The 17,013-nt window shown below is 37.5% G+C and overlaps 1 protein-coding gene across 2 annotated transcripts in view; it reads right to left on the bottom strand.

Moving 5' to 3' along the window:
• Positions 1-17,013, bottom strand: part of ATP9B (ATPase, class II, type 9B) — a 290,892-nt gene that overhangs the window by 202,199 nt on the left and 71,680 nt on the right. For both annotated transcript variants that reach the window (XM_011934361.1, XM_011934362.1), the window contains exons 6-7: positions 14,992-15,050; positions 5,759-5,810 (exon numbers count right to left, since the gene is read on the bottom strand). In XM_011934361.1, coding sequence (XP_011789751.1) covers positions 5,759-5,810; positions 14,992-15,050 — 111 coding nt within the window. The remainder of the gene's footprint in view (positions 1-5,758; positions 5,811-14,991; positions 15,051-17,013) is intronic.

The raw sequence follows: 17,013 nt of genomic DNA, 5'->3' as shown, positions 1-17,013 counted from the left end.
GGATGGCAGTATAAAAACCTCTGAAAATATACTTCTGTATAACTGCAATGAGAAGACTAGTGAAAATTATCAAAAGCAACTGTTTCAGAACTCTGGAAAATAACCAGACTTGAAAGAATTCCAGTAGCATTTACTCAAGAAAAACACTAAACCTAGTTAAGAGCGAGCTGTGTTAGTTAAAATCCCTGGTGCAACCACTAACAAAATAGTTTTTTAAGTACATTACAATAGAAATAATGAGGAATTAAAACATCACGTTAGAAAATATTTTAAAAAAAAGAAGGCAGTAATGGAGCTACAAAGACACACAAAAATATCACAAGACACACAGAAAACAAACAGCTAAATTGCAGATGTAAATTCTGCCTTATCAGTAATTACATTAAATAGAAATGGATTAAAGGCTCCAATCAACATGCAGAGACCGATGGAAACTTTTGAGTGTGCCACCTACAACCCATCAGGCTCTGGTGTATATCAGATGATATAAAGCCATGAATGAAGTTATAGTTTCCCAGGAAGAACATATACATCACAAACGTAGGTGTGCTTGGGACAGAATCCTGAGAAACACCATTTAAATTTCACGGAGAAAGGGGATGTAGGGTGAGGTCATGACGAAAAACATCTTATTCAAAAGGTTTGGCTGCAAAGCAAAGGACAGAGACAGGATGGTAGCCAGATAGCTGCGTCGTGTCACTGGGGGTTGGGGGTGGTCTTTGGTGACTGGGTAGAGACATTTTTCAATGCCTACAGAAAGAAAACAATGGAGATGTAGTTGAAAGCGGTGGAGCTGAGAGGAGGGTTGATGGCTGAGAGTGAATGAACAGGTGGTAAAGGCAGGCAGGAGAAACACTGAGAAAGTTGGAATAAGCCACCTTCAAAAACGGGCCTAGTCAACAGGAACACTGTGGGGTACACAGTGAACTCTACTGATTCACAGAGCTCCAGTCAGATGCCTGTGTGGCCTTCTCAGCTGGAGTTCTACAGCCAGGTATGAGAGAAGAGACACTGGAGGGACTGAGGTAGGGCTGTAGGGCTGATCAGGCAGGACAACAAGGCAAAGTGAGCTCGAGAATAATAATAATTAGCAAGTGTACATACCTGCTAAGATTATAAATGGATACATTTTATTGGATGTGAATTTTCCTAAATAAAGCTGATTACGGATTGACAGAATGAATGAAAAATCATGATGCAATTACATACTGTCTACAAGACACATACTCCGCGTACAAAGACACAAATAGGTAGAAAGTATGACAACAGAAAAAAGGTGCAAACAGTAACCAAAAGAGAGGTGGCATGGTTGAAGACATTTTATAATGATAAAAGGGTCAATCTGCCAAGCAAACATTAATATATTTACATCTAACAGCAGAACTTCAAATACATGAATCAAAATCTGACAGAATAGAAGGAAAAACAGAGAAAGAGTGACAAACTTCAGTACTCCGCTTTCAATAATGGATAGGACAACCAGACAGAAGATGAATGAAAAAAGAAGATTTGAACAAAGATGCAGACCAACTAGAACAAAAATCTATGGAACATTCCACTCAACAGGAACAGAATGTAGATTTTTCTCAAGTGCATACAGAATACTCTCAAGGATACCCAATATGTTAGGACATTTTTCACAAATGTGAATAAACTTCAAAGGACAGAAATCATATAAAGTACATTCTCCAACTACAATGGAATGAAATTAGAAATCAATAACAGAAGGAAATTTAGAAAACGTATACATATGTAGAAATTCATATTCATTAATAAACAACGAATCAGGCCAGATAAGGTGACTCCACACCTGTAATCCCAGTGCTTTGGGAGGCTAAGGTGGGAGGATCACGTGAGGCCAGGAAGTCGAGACCAGCCTGGGCAACATAGCAACAGACACAGCCGGTCGCTACAAAAAAATTTAAAAATTACCCAGATGTGGTGTTGTATGCTTGTACTGCTAGCTACCTGGGAGGCCGAGGCAGGAGAACTGCTTGAGTCCAGGGGTTCAAAGTTACAGTGATCATCAGAGTGAACTATAATCATGTCACTGCACTCCAGCCTGTCTCTACAAAACAAGACCCTGTCTCTACAAAAAAAAATAAAAGTAAAAACTAAAAATCAATAAGCAATGAATCAAGGAAAAAATCACAAGGGAAATTAGAAATTAATTTTGAGATGTATGGCCAAATCTCATGAAATACAGCAAAAGCAGGACTTAGATGGAAATTTGTAGTTATAAACACCTGTACTAAAAAAGACCCTCAAGTAAATAATCTAACTTTCCACCTTAAACTACAAAAAGAAGACTAAACTGAACAGAAAACAAGCGGAAAGAAGAAAACAATAAAAACAGAAACCAATAAATGAAATAAAGAACAGAAAAACAAGTATGAAAAATCATTAAAACCAAAAGCTGGATATTTTAAAAGATCAACAAGATTGACAAACCTTTAAGCTAGAGTGACCAAGAAAAAAAGAGAGGAGTTCAAAAGAGTTACTAGGAACAAAGGAGGGTACATGACTATCAACATGACAGAAACAAAAAGGACTGTTAGGAGATCCTAAAAACAACTGCATGGCAACAAATTAGATAACCTAGATAAAGTGGACAAATTATGAAAAAGACACAAACTACCAAAACTGACTGGGTCTACAGATAATCTGAATAATCCTGTAACAAGTAAAGAAACTGAATTAGAAATTTTTTAAAAATCAGAGTCCAGTCCCAGAGGGTTTCATGGGTGAATTCTATCAAACACTTAACAACGAATTAATAATTCTTCACAAACTCTTCCAAAAAATAGAAGAAAGATCACTTCTTAACTCATTCCACGGAGGCCAGTATTACCCTGACACCAAAACAAAAATAACACAAGAAAAAAAAAAAACAACACTGTACGTCAATACATGTTTTTTTGTTTGTGAAGACAGAGTTGCACTCTCGTCACCCAGGCTGGAGTGCAGTAGCGAAAACTCGGCTCACTGCAACTTCTGCCTCCCAGGTTCCAGTGATTCTCCTGCTTCAGCGTCCTGAGTAGCTAGAATTACATGCCTGTGTCACCACGACTGGCTAATTTCTGCATATATATATATATATTTTAGTAGAGATGGGGTTTTGCCATGTTGGCCAGGCTAGTCTCGAACTCCTGACCTCAAGTGATCCAACCACCTCGGCCTCCCAAAGTGCTGGGACTACAGGTGTGAGTCAACGTGCCCAGTCCAATACATCCTTTAAAAATAGATGCAAAAAAAGCCTAAACGAAACAGTTGCAAATCAAATCCAGCAACACACAGAAGGACCACACGCCGTGATCAAGGGTTATACATTCTGGCCTCCGTCTATGGTTGAGGAGTTCAGCCTTTCTGGGGACTGGAGGGCCTGCAGAGTTCTCCCACTCAGCCGTCTGTGCTGTGAAGCAATACACTACGAGGTGAGTCATTCCCATGTGACAAACTATGACGGCAGCCTACCCACTGGACTGTAAAAGCACCTAAATGGTCTTATTACACTATTGTTAAGAAGAACAGAAATACTTGAAAAAAGAGCACATTCTACTCCAATATTGGCAAATGATGGCTTCAAAATATAAACATTAACATTTCAAAAGCAAATAATGCCACTTGCAAAGAGAATTTAGTAAGAAGGCTTCCAGAATGAAGAGCAATTAGGATGAGAAATCAGTTAAGGAAACACCAGCCAGCATAAAAGATTAACCTTGCAAATGGAACTGCTTAATGATAGGAGTTTCATTCTCTTTCATATACAGTCCATTTGGTAATGGAAGGGGAGGGGCTCTGTTCCACACATTCATTCAGGACACCAGGCTGATGGAAGCTTTGGCATCTTTAAGAAGCAGTTTCCACGACTGCCCTAGTCATGGCCATCTAACCAGCAAGGGGCAAGAGATGAGCAGGAGCCTGCAGGAGAGGTTAGCTGCAAGGCTAGATGTGGCATACAGACTTTTGGCTCTCCCCCTGTGGCTAGAGTTCAGTGACATGGGACCAGCTAACTGGGCAGGAAAGGCAGTCCAGCCGTGTTTCCAACAGGAAAGAGAAATGGGTTGGAAAAGTAGCCAGCCAGTCCCTGCCACAGCTGGGAAAATAAAAGCTCACATGAAACAACACATAATAAAATAAACATATCAAGTGTACAGAAGTCACTTGATTATTGGGTAGAGCTGATCTCCTGTTAATGGCAGAATTCATCTCACAATGTAAATAATCATAACAACAACTGGTAGAAAGAGAAAACACTTTTCTTCTTTCTCATGACAAAAATGTCACTTCTAAAAGTATGTTTATAGAGAAAAATTAAATCAACAACTCTGAAATCTAACAGTCCTTTCTACAGTTATCACACTAGAAATAAGATATATGCTGAGTTTCTAATAAAAATAGTAACATGCCTCGCTTCCTATAAAAACTACTGTTCATTTATAAAAAATGTCAGGAATGTAGGGCAGAAAGAAACTCTGGATGTTACTTGATATACCTCCCTCACTTCAGAGATGATGAAAACGTGTGCCCACCTGGCAAGGTCAATAACTAGAAACTGGCCAAAGTGATTCGAACTCAGGTTTCCCGATTTCCAACAATTTTTCTATTTGGCCACACTACGCTTCTATCCAATTACCTCTTTTCCATCTTTATATTTTTGAAAGCTCAGGTCATACAAATAGCGTTTTTTCTGCAAAGTCTGCATCAACTCAATAGGCAAAATTATCTGTTCCCACATAGCCCCAAACATTTCTGAGTCCAGCACCTACACAATCAGGATTATCACTGTCCATGGATGCACTTCCACCGAGACCATCCACGCTGTAAAAGTTGCTCCCGAGGCCGGGCGCGGTGGCTCAAGCCTGTAATCCCAGCACTTTGGGAGGCCAAGACAGGTGGATCACGAGGTCAGGAGATCAAGACCATCCTGGCTAACACAGTGAAACCCCATCTCTACTAAAAAATACAAAAAACTAGCCGGGCGAGGTGGCGGGTGCCTGTAGTCCCAGCTACTCGGGAGGCTGAGGCAGGAGAATGGCGTAAACCCGGGAGGCGGAGCTTGCAGTGAGCTGAAATCCGGCCACTGCACTCCAGCCTGGGCGACACAGCCAGACTCCATCTCAAAAAAAAAAAAAAAAAAAAAAAAAGTTGCTCCCGTTTGTATCTTAAGCAACAATTAGTGCCTGGTACATATTAATAGTAAGTGGTAAACAAGTATTTGCTGAATTGCTGAATAAAACTGCAAATGCAAAATAGCCATCAAATTTTAAGTAACATCATCATTTAATTAGATGTCAGTATGAATTTGAATGAAAACACTCATCGGATACATAGGTCCTGATAGGATTATTTTTAAACAAATATATTTCACAGCAAACACCCTTTTAAATATTGACTATTAAATATAATTTAGGTGTTAATGAATTCAATATATTATTCAAAGAAAATTTTTACAGGATAATTTTTACTTTTACCTTTTAAAATGAAAATTAAACTATGAAAATACTAAATCATCAGCAAGGTAACTGGAGTACATGTATTTTCTTTGTAAAGTAGCTTCATATGAAAATGTGGACTCTTTTTTCAGAGGTTTCATGTGTTTATATTTAAAGTAAAATACCATTTCTACAGAATATTCCTCATTGCTGCAGCCTACTAAAAATGTAAGGAAAACAGTTTTCGCTTGTATAGATATTTGTAAATTTGTTTTTGCAATTATAATATACAGTTAGGTAAGCTTTTTTAAATGTAAAAATACCTGCTTTTTCGGAAGTCCTAAGAAACACCATGTCCGATGGAATTCTTTGATTCTGCAAAGAGCATTATAAAAGATTAATTATCTATATGCAGGTTTATAAATTAACACAATTTCATTCCAAAGAAGAAACAGCTATGAAAACAACTAATATAATTAAAATTCTGCTGAAATAACTAACACAATTTGTATATAAAAAATTGATATTTTAATTCACATTTTAGTTGAAATGCTAAGATTTTTTTCCCACGAGTGAGTCATATACTGGTATGTAGTAGTGACTTTAAAAATGCTTCATGTCCAGTGGCTCAGGCCTGTAATCCCAGCACTTTGGGAGGCCGAGGCAGGCAGATCATGAAAGTCAGGAGATCGAGACCATCCTAGCCAACATGGTGAAACCCCATCTCTACTAAAAAAATGCAAAAAATTAGCCGGGCGTGGTGGCGGGTGCCTGTAGTCCCAGCTACTCGTGAGGCTGAGACAGGAGAATGGCGTGAACCCAGGAGGCGGAGCTTGCAGTGAGCCGAGATCGCGCCACTGCACTCCAGCCTGGGCGACAGAGAGAGACTCCATCTAAGAAAAAAAGGCTTCATGTCAGCCAGGCATGGTGGCTCACGCCTGTAATCCCAGCACATTGGAAGGCCAACATGGGAGGATCACTTGAGCCCAGGAGTTTGAGACCAGCTAGGGCAACATAGCAAAACTCCACCTCTACAAAAAGTTGAAAAAGTAGCCGGTGTGGTGGCATGCCTGCGGTCTCAGCTACTAGGGAGGCTGAGGGTTGAGGATGGCTTGAGCACCAGGAAGGTCAAGGCTGCAGTAAGGCATGTTCATGCCACTGCACTTCAGCCTGGGCAGCACAGCAAGACCCTGTCTCAAAAAAAAAAAAAAAAAAGCTTTATGTCTGAAAAAAACGTTAAATATTGCCATTTCTGTGGCCTCTGTTAGTCTGTACATGTAACACAGCAGGTATCGCCTTATAAAAAACTACGTCCTCCCCATGAGACGAAATGGCCCTGGAAAGCGAGGACTGCGGTCCTCCAATGCCCACAAAACAGAGCACACCACACCCAAAACACTTAACAGATGTGAAAGAGTGAATCAATGACTGAACAAGCCAACAAGCAAAACCCCACAGATTTGAGATATTCTTTCATGACACAGAAAAACTCAAAAGGTATTTTATGACATATACAAACTTTTACAAGTCACTATTCATACATTTAATCATTATGTTCTATCAACTGGGAAAACTATATCAGTCTAAAGAAAAAATATATAATTGTACTAAGAATACTTCACATAATCTAATGAATTATGGATGATTTTGAGACCTAAGTAAAGACTTACCTACCCATGGTAAATAAATGGATAATAATTGGTAAATAAATGGATTGTCAGTCAACACATAACACATTAAAGCTGAACAAAGCTATGTTATTGGATAGAGCTATTTCTTTCTAACACTAGGAAAAAAACTAATATTAGAATGAAACCAATAAAAGATGTGCAAGACCTCTACACAAAAAACTATAAAATATTATTGAGAGAAATTAAATGTGAGGATTAACTGTACAACCTAGTAAAACTAAATTAAACTAGAGTAGTTAAGAAAAGATGGGATTACACCAAGATAGACGATTATGCCAATACAAAACCATATGTCCAAAAATAGGTCCACATATATAGGGACGAAACTGCCCATCAGTGAGGAAATAATTGTGTTTTCAATCAATAGTGCTGAGAAAACCCAGTACCGTCAGGGGATGATGAGAGACGATACCTGACCTCAACTTCAACGTAAACACAAAAATCTACCTAGAATTACAGTTCTAAATCTGAAAGACAAAACAATAAAATGCCTAAAAGAAAAAAAAATAGTTCTTTCTCCACTGAATTGTCAGTCACCAAACATGACAAGAATATTTTCATGACTTTTTGAGAGGTAAAGATGCTTATAAAGACCATCAACAAAAATTGTCTTAAAAAACTAACCTTAAATGAAAAGATTAATAGCAGACTTCATTAAATTTAAGAATTTTTGTTCAATACAGCCTACCAGGAAAGAAGAGGAAGATAACTGCAACACATATATAACTAACAAAAGACTCCAAACCAGAACACGCAAAAGTCCACAAATCGATAAGAAAAGAAAATATAACTCAGAAGAGAAATTCCAAGGGATTTTAGCAGGCTTGTCACATGACAGACACACACAAAATCATATGAAAAAGTACTGAATCTTACTAGACTTCATAGAAATATGCATTAAAACCACTTCTACTGATTTACACTCCCACACCAACACTGTAGAAGTGTTCCTATTTCTCCACATTCTCTCCAGCATCTGTTGTTTCCTGACTTTTTAATGATCACTATTCTAACGGGCGTGAGATGGTATCTCATTGTGGTTTTGATTTGCTTTTCTCTAACGACCAGTGATGATGAGTTTTTTTCATGTTTGTTGGCTGCATAAATGTCTTCTTTTGAGAAGTGTCTGTTCATATCCTTTGCCCACTTTTTGATGGGGTTGTTTTTTTTCTTGTAAATTTGTTTAAATTCTTGATAGATTTTGGATATTGGCCCTCTGTCAGATGCATAGATTGCAAAAATTTTCTCCCATTCTGTAGGTTGCCTGCTCACTCTGGGTCTAGGAGAGGGATAGCATCAGGAGAAATACCTAATGTAGATGACGGGTTGATTGGGTGCAGCAAACCACCATGACACGTTTATACCTATGTAACAAACCTGCACGTTCTGCACATGTACCCCAGAATTTAAAAAAAAAAAAAAAACACTTCTACATACATATCAGAAACGCTAACTTTAAAAGGCTGAAAATGCACATGCTGGCAAACATGCCAAGGCACTGCTGATTGGAGCAGAATTTGGTACACCACTTTGCAAAACCACGTGCAGGGTCTACCACAGCGGAACTGCATAACCCAAAACACAGCAGCTCCACTCCTAGGCACACCTGCAACAGCAACGTGTGGATGTGTGCACCAAGAAATATAGTCAAATATGACACAAAAGTATCCTTCATGATAGGCAAAACTTACATGTAACCTAAAAACCCATCAACAGGAAAACAGATAAAAACCATACTATATAACCCCAAAATGGGTGGGTAACAACTACACACAACAACATGGATGTATCTCATAAAGAACATGGGGCCAAAAAAGCGCCTATCCAAACACACTCCCACCTTGGTAAATTTTCTAGGCACTCTTGCCAAAAATCAATTAACCATAAATTTCAGGGTTTATTTCTGGATTCTCAATGTAATGCTAGCTCCTGTAAATGCTGATTACTGTAAATCTGTATTAAGTTTTGAAATAGTGAAGTACAAATATTCAAAGTTTGTCCATCTTTTTCAAAATTGTTTTGGCCATTCTGGGTCCCTTCAATGTCCATATGAATTTCAGAATCAGCTTGTCAATTTCTGCAAAGACATCAACTGGGATTTTGAGAGGGATTAACGCTGAATCTATAGATCAATTTAGGGAACATCACCTTTTGAACAACATAATACTTCTAACCATGGGCATGAAATGTCTTTACATTTACTTTGGTCTCTAATATGTTTCAACAATGATCACGTTTCATTGCAGCCTTGAATTCCCAGGCCCAACTAAGCCTCCCAAGTAGCTAGGACAGCAGATATGTGCCACTGTGCCTAGCTAATTCTTTAAACTTTGGTCTATGTTGTCCAGGCTGGTCTCAAATTCCTAGCTTTATGTGATCCTATTGCCTTGGCCTCCCGAAGTGCTGGGATTACAGGTATGAGTCATCATGCCCGGCCCTTAAAAGTATTTTTTTTTTAATTTCATATTCACACTCTTTATGTCCTTATTCCGTCTTATTTTCTATGGAGCACTCATAAACAAACTAGATAATTTCAAACAATTACTAGACACTTTTGTTTCTTTTTCCTTCCCCTCAGGACTAGGGGCACCACAAGAGCAAGGAGCCCTGTGTTCTCCTAACACCGCATGCCACAGCGTGAACACACAGCTGCTTCTCTGACCAGTCACCCACCTGGGATATATAGACTTTCTGGAATTGAGCTACTGTGAATAATGTAGATACAGACATTCCTGCACACGTTTTTTTATCAACATAATTTAACATTTCTCTGATAAAGATCCAGGAGTGCAACTGTTGGGTAGTATGATGGCTACACAGTTTTTTTAAAGAAACAATCCAGTGATTTCCCAGAATAACTGTATTATTCGTATTTTCACAAGCAATATACAAGTGATCCGATTCTTCACATTGTTTCCAACATTTGGTACTGTCACCATTTTTTCATTTTAGCTGTTCTGATAGATGCATACTGATATTTCATTGTGTTTTAATTTGCATTTCCTGATGACTAATGATGTTGAATTCCTGTTCATGTGTTTATTTTTATTTTATTTATTTATTTTTTTTGAGATAGAGTCTCGCTCTGTCACCAGGCTGGAGTGCAGTGGCGCAATCTTGGTTCACTGCAGCCTCCACCTCCCGGGTTCTAGTGATTCTCCTGCCTCAGCCTCCCAAGCAGCTGGGACTATAGGCGCCCACCACCACATCCAACTATTTTTTTGTATTTTCAGTAGAGACAGGGTTTCACCATGTTGGCGAAGATGGTCTCGATCTCTTGATCTCGTGATCCGCTCCCTTCGGCCTTCCAAAGTGCTGGGATTACAGGCGTGAGCCACCGTGCCTGGCCCATGTGCTTATTTTCTATCTGTAAATCTTTGTCATAATGTCTCTTGAAATCTTTTGCCCATTTTCTAATTTCAATTTTTTTTTAATGTTAAGTTTTAGGAGTTTTTATATATTCCAGATAGAAATCTTCATCAAATATATGGTTTACAAATATTTTCTCCATCTGTAGATTTTCATTGTATTCACATGGTTTTTCACAAGGCACACAGTTTTAATTTTAATGATATGCAATTTATCAAGTTTTCCTTTTACACATTGTCCTTGTGGTGTCAATTCTAAGAAATATTTTCCACTCCCTAGATTCTAAATATTTTTTTTTCTAAAAGTTTTGCAATTTCACATTTTACACTGAGTCCATGACCTCTTTTTTTAGCCTCTGGATGCCCAGTCCCATTTGAGAAGGCTACCTTTTCTCCACTTAATCATTTTCACCTTTGTCTAATTCTGGTTTCCCTATAATGTTTTGTTAACTTTTGTTTCTATCCTCCTTCCACACTATGTTGACTAATGTAACCATGTAATATGCCTTAACATCAAGAAGGATGATTCCCCCCACTTTATTTGCCTTGTCAAAGTTGGTTTAGCTATTCTACAACCTGTGCCTTTCCGAATTAATTTTAGAATAAGATTATCTATGTCTTTAAAAATAAGAAGAAAAAAAAAACCCTGCTGAGATTTTTATAGGAATGGTATTAAGCATACAGAACAATTTTGGGAAAACTGAAATGTAGAATGTTCCAATCGAAAAGAGACGGGTCTATTTACATATGTTTCCTTAAATTACTTTTATCAACACATTGTAAATTTCAGCATAGATTTCATTTTCACAGAATGACTGTAAGAGTACTGCATTTTTAATTTCTGTGCCCACATGTTGTTATTATATAAAAATGAGGTTCATATTTGTGCATCGATCTTATAACCCAACACTGTGTTGAACTCACTAGTTCCAGATTTTCTATAGATCCATTGGGATTTTCAACATATATGTATATGTATCTATGTACATGTATACATAGTTATATCATCTGCAAATTGAGACATTTTTATTTCTTTTCTAATCCCTCTTTTATTTTCTTGCCTTACAGACTAGAAGTGCCATTGAATAAGAGTAGTAACGGCAAACATCCTTGTCTTGTCCCCAGTCTCAGAGAGGCAGTATTCAGTCCTACACCATTAAGTATGATGTTGACTACAGGTTTTTTTGTAGATTCTTTTTAAACAAGATATGGTTATTCCCCCTCTAATCCAACCTGCTCAAAGTTTTTATCATGAATGAGTGTTGGGTTAAGTCAAATGATCTTCCTGCAACAACTGATTGCGTGATTTTTCCTTATTCTGTTGATAGGGCAAATTACATTGCTTGATTTTAGAATGCTGAACCACATTTACATACCTGGAACAACCTGTACTGGGATGTGATGTATTACTCTTCTTTACATATTGCTGATATCAATTGGGCTGTAGTTTTCTTTTATTGTACTGTTTATTTTCTGGTGTTGAGATAAAGACATTCCTGACCTCATAAAATGAGTTGGGTAGTGTAGCATTCTCAATTATTGTCTGCAAACAACTGTGTGAAGTTGATGCTAAGTCTTCTTTAATGGTTTTAAGGAATTCTCCTGGACCTAGATATTTCCTTCCTAGAGCTTTAAATTACTAATTCAGCTTCTTTACTGGCTACAGGACTATTCATACTATCTATTTCATTTTGACTGAATTCTTATACTTTATGGTTTCAGAAGAATTTGTCCATTTCTTCTATTTATGAGCATCAAGGTGTTTGTAGTATTTCGTAACTGTCTTTTTAATGGCTGCAGGACCTATAGTGAAAGCCTCTATTTCATTACTGATACTGGTGATTTGTGACATTATTCTTTTTATTTTGATCAGTCTTGCTTGCTAGAGGTTTATCAATTTTATTAACTTATTTAGAAGAACCAGCTTTTGTATTCATTGATTTTCTGTCTTATCTTCCTATTTTCCATTTTACTGACTTCTACTTGTATCTTTATTATTGCCTTCCTTCTGCTTGCCTTGGTTTAACTTTGCTGTCTTCTCCTAGTTTCTTGCAGTAGGGATTTAGATTACTGACCCAAGACCTCTGCTTATTTCCACATAGGAGTTTCATACTACAGTTAATCCCAGCACTGCCCTTACATGCATCCCACTTATTCCAGAATGCAGAATTTTCATTTTTATTCAGCTGTATGTATTGTTTCCTTGAGACTTACTATCTATCCTATAAATTAATTCAAAGTGTGCTGTTTACTTTCCACATGTTTTAGAGTTTTCCTGTTGCCTTTGTTACTGATTTTTAAGAATTCTATTATAGTGAGAGAACACACTCTGTGTGATTTCAATTCTTTTCAATTTGTTGAGGTTTATGGTACAGAACATGTCTTATCTTGGTGAAGGTTCTATAGACACTTGAAATAAATGTGTTCTCTCCTACTGACAGGAACAGTGGTCTATGCATGCTAGACAACTCCTGCTGGTTGGTCCTATGCAAATCTTCCACATCCCTGCAGAGCGTCTGTCCACTACTTCTATCCAATGCCTGAAGGGTGGTGCTGAAGTATCCACTTGTAACTGGACTTGTCTACTTTTTTCAGCTCTGACAGTTGTTGATTCACGAATTTTATGGATCTGTTGTTTGGTGAGTACCACTTTAGGATCATTGTATCTTCCTGATGGATTAATCCTATTATTGTTATATAATATCTCTTTTTGTATGTAGTAATTTTCTTCACTCTGAAGTACACTTTCTTGGACATTAATATAGCTCCTACTACTTTTGTTTAATTTTACATTGTATATATTTTTCTATCCTTTTACTTTCATCCTATCTATGTCACCATATTTGAAGAGACTTTTGTGTAAACAACATAGAGATGCATCTTGGGTTTTTGGTGTGTTTTTTATCTATTCTGTCTCTTGATTGCTGTATTTAGACCATTAGAATGTACGTCTGCATTTTATTATTTGTTTTCAGTTGGTTTCCTCTGATATTTGTTCCTGGGTTTCCAATTTCTCCCTTCCTGTGTATGACCTGAGCTCTTTTTACTCACACAGTCATGGAAGTAGGCAGATGAGAGCACTTGAGAACAAACTCCCTTAACACAGACACAGGTGTCCTGCGCACAGCACTCATATGGTCGGGGACAAGGCAGATGAGAGCACTCTGAATGCACTCACCCAACATGCAGCCTGCACCTTCAGTCACTCTCCCCACCACCAGCTCCCCCCACGTGAAGCCCGCACCTTCAGTCACTCCACACCACCAGCTCCCCGCGCATGCAGCCTGCACCTTCAGTCACTCTCCATACCACCAGCTCCCCCGACATGCAGCCCACACCTTCAGTCACTCTCCACACCACCAGCAGCCCTGACGATCTCCACGTCGGACCTGATGTTTTTCTTACAGCTTCTTCCTACATTGATCTAAACTTTTTCTTTTGTAATGCTTTTACTTCTATTCACTTTTCCCTCTTAAATTTTTTAACCATATGAATCATATCCAATAATTATGTGTAATATAACTACAGTTGGCCCTCTGTATCCACGGGTTCCACAGATGGGGATTCAACCAAGCATTGAGAGAAAATATTCAGGAAAAAAATAAAAATAAAAAATAAGAAAACAAAAATAAAAAAATACTGTATAACTATTTAGATAGCATTTCCATCGTATTAAGTACTATAAATCATCTAGAGATAATTTAAAGCAGAGGTCCCTAACCGTGGGCCTTTTAAGAATGGCACTGTACAGCAGGAGGAGAGTGGAGGGCAAGGGAGCATTACCTCCTGAGCTCCACCTCCTGTGAGATCAGCAGCAGCATTAGATTCTCATGGGAGCACGAACCCTACTGTGAACTGCGCACGAAAGGGACCTAGGCTCACACTCCTCATGAGAATCTAATGCCTGATGATCTGAGGTGGAACAGTTTCATCCCAAAAACAAGCCCACTGAACCTTGGTCCATGGAAAAATTGTCTTCCATAAAACTGGTTCCTGGTGCTGAAAAGGTTGGGGACCACTGATTTAAAGTATACGGAGGATTTATTAATGCATAGACTGTGCAATTTTATATAAGAAATTTGAGCATCAGTGGATTTTGGTATCCTTGGCAGGGTCCTGGAACTACTCTCTCATGGATATTGAGGGATGATTATCTCTGTAGGAGGAAGTTCTGAAAACTGAAGCATAGTACAATAAATAGGTTCGAATACAATTCTGTGATGACATAAAATAATCTTGATGATGCAACATTAAGCAGTTAACCATCTTATTTCAGAAAAAAATATGACTGCTTGTACACACTGAAATATACTTTAGCAAAACAGAATATATAAAAATCTAGATTTTTCTTCACATACAACAAATCTTACACAAGGATATTATGATTCAAAATATATGTCTCAAACAATTTCTTTCAAATTCAGAAGTTACTTGCAATCAGGCTAAACATTAATAACCAGTATATATAGGTCTAAAATATATTAAAAATTCATCAACCTTTTCCACTATGATGAGGTCTCCAACTTGTATGTCTGAACTCTTAACTTGCACTTTACCTTAAAAAAAGAAGAAGTACAGTCAACTCAAGGAAACAATAGCACACCCAAGTTCAACTTTCAATTAAAAAATAATTACTTTAGAAATAAGATGCAGAAAAAAATACTTCAGAAATTTCCCTGTACTTATACTTTCAGACAGTCACTAATAATTAACTTCTCTTAGTAAACTTCCAAACACAACTTTTTATGTCCCAATAAAAACACAGAGGGAGAATTTCTTCATAGTAAATTAAAAGGGGACAACACTCAGAAGGTTATTACCATGTTTTGTCATTGTTTCAGTTCCAAGTCAAGTCAACAATGATCAGAAATATTACTAAATGATTTAAGCATAATTAAAACTTAACACAGAGATGTAAAAATCCTAAGTTAGGCCGGGTGCAGTGGCTCAAGCCTGTAATCCCAGCACTTTGGGAGGCCAAGACGGGCGGATCACGAGGTCAGGAGATTGAGACCATCCTGGCTAACACAGTGAAACCCCGTCTCTACTAAAAAAAATACAAAAAACTAGCCTGGCGAGGTGGCGGGCACCTGTAGTCCCAGCTACTCGGGAGGCTGAGGCAGGAGAATGGCATAAACCCAGGAGCCGGAGCTTGCAGTGAGCCGAGATCCGGCCACTAGCACTCCAGCCTGGGGTACAGAGCGAGACTTTGTCTAAAAAAAAAAAAAAAACTCCTTAAGTTAATATCATAAATGGCATTAATTAGCACATAACTGACCAAAAAAGAAATAAAGCAAATTATATATAAAATCAGCCTCTATTAATAGCTTTACCAACACAGGAGAGGACTGAAAAAGTTATATCTAAAGCTTTATTACTAAAAGTGATTTATCTATGTGAATAAATTCTTATCTACAAAATATCTAACGTAGAACAGTCATTGATAAAGTTTCATATATACTTAAATATCTATAAAATATCATGCATAATAGGATGTAGAGTAGATGAATGTTGCATGCATAATTTGAGACATACTTAGGTAACAAAACAGGCAAATTCATTCTCTCCCTTCCTCCCCTTCTCTCTGTATCTGTCCCTCTTTCTCCCTCTGGGCCTCCCCCAACCTCCTTCCCTCACTTCCTCACTCTATCCATCTCACTCTCTCATGACTAGCAATGGCCTTGTGTATTAATTTTTACATTTTTGAAATTACCGTCCTAACAAGGGAAAATGTTCCTTCCTTTTACATTCGGTTTATGTTGACAACTATCAAAAACTAACATCACACTCGTTACACTGACTTTAAAGATTTAAAGATCTTTAATAAGATCTTTATTATTAAAGATCTTATTATTATTATATTATTATTATTATATTATTATTATTAAAGATCTTTATTATTAAAGATCTTATTATTATTATTAAAGATCTTATTAAAAGATCTTATTTCCCAAACACCTCTTAAAGCAGCTGTATTTCAGTAGTATCACATTGTTCCTAAAGATCTGCTTTGGAGATATCAAAACTTTTATATGCATTATGTTGATTTTTTTCTACATGCCTCAATTATATAAGCCAATAAGCGCTGAAGCTATTTTTATTTATATTATAAAATAGCAATGCTCTTTAGAATTATGTGTGAAACAAATCTTAATGTAGCTTTAAAACCACTAAGTATATGCCTACACACAACCAGAAAACAGATTCACAAAACAATGTCCACTTTAATTCCTGTGAGCACGGTCACTCAGGCTTCAGGCCTCCACCCCCACTGCTACGCTTTTCATAGCAAAGCATCTGGCAGTAGAGACGCCCCACTGACCTACAGTTCCTACTTCATCATCTAATTTCACTCTCTCTCCTGCCTATCCAATCCACCCTTCCTTCCTTGTATTTTTTTCACGTTCTCTGAAATCAACACATTTTAAAAGGAGAGAAAAGGAAATACTATAGTCATAACACACAATACAGTAGACAATTTTAAAACATTTTGAAGATAAAACATATCCTTTTTGACTC

This window comes from Colobus angolensis, unplaced genomic scaffold, assembly GCF_000951035.1.
Source record: "Colobus angolensis palliatus isolate OR3802 unplaced genomic scaffold, Cang.pa_1.0 Scaffold135, whole genome shotgun sequence".
Taxonomy (NCBI): domain Eukaryota; kingdom Metazoa; phylum Chordata; class Mammalia; order Primates; family Cercopithecidae; genus Colobus; species Colobus angolensis.
The sequence above is the reverse complement of the archived record's forward strand: the minus strand, read 5'-3'. Positions and strand labels throughout refer to the sequence as shown.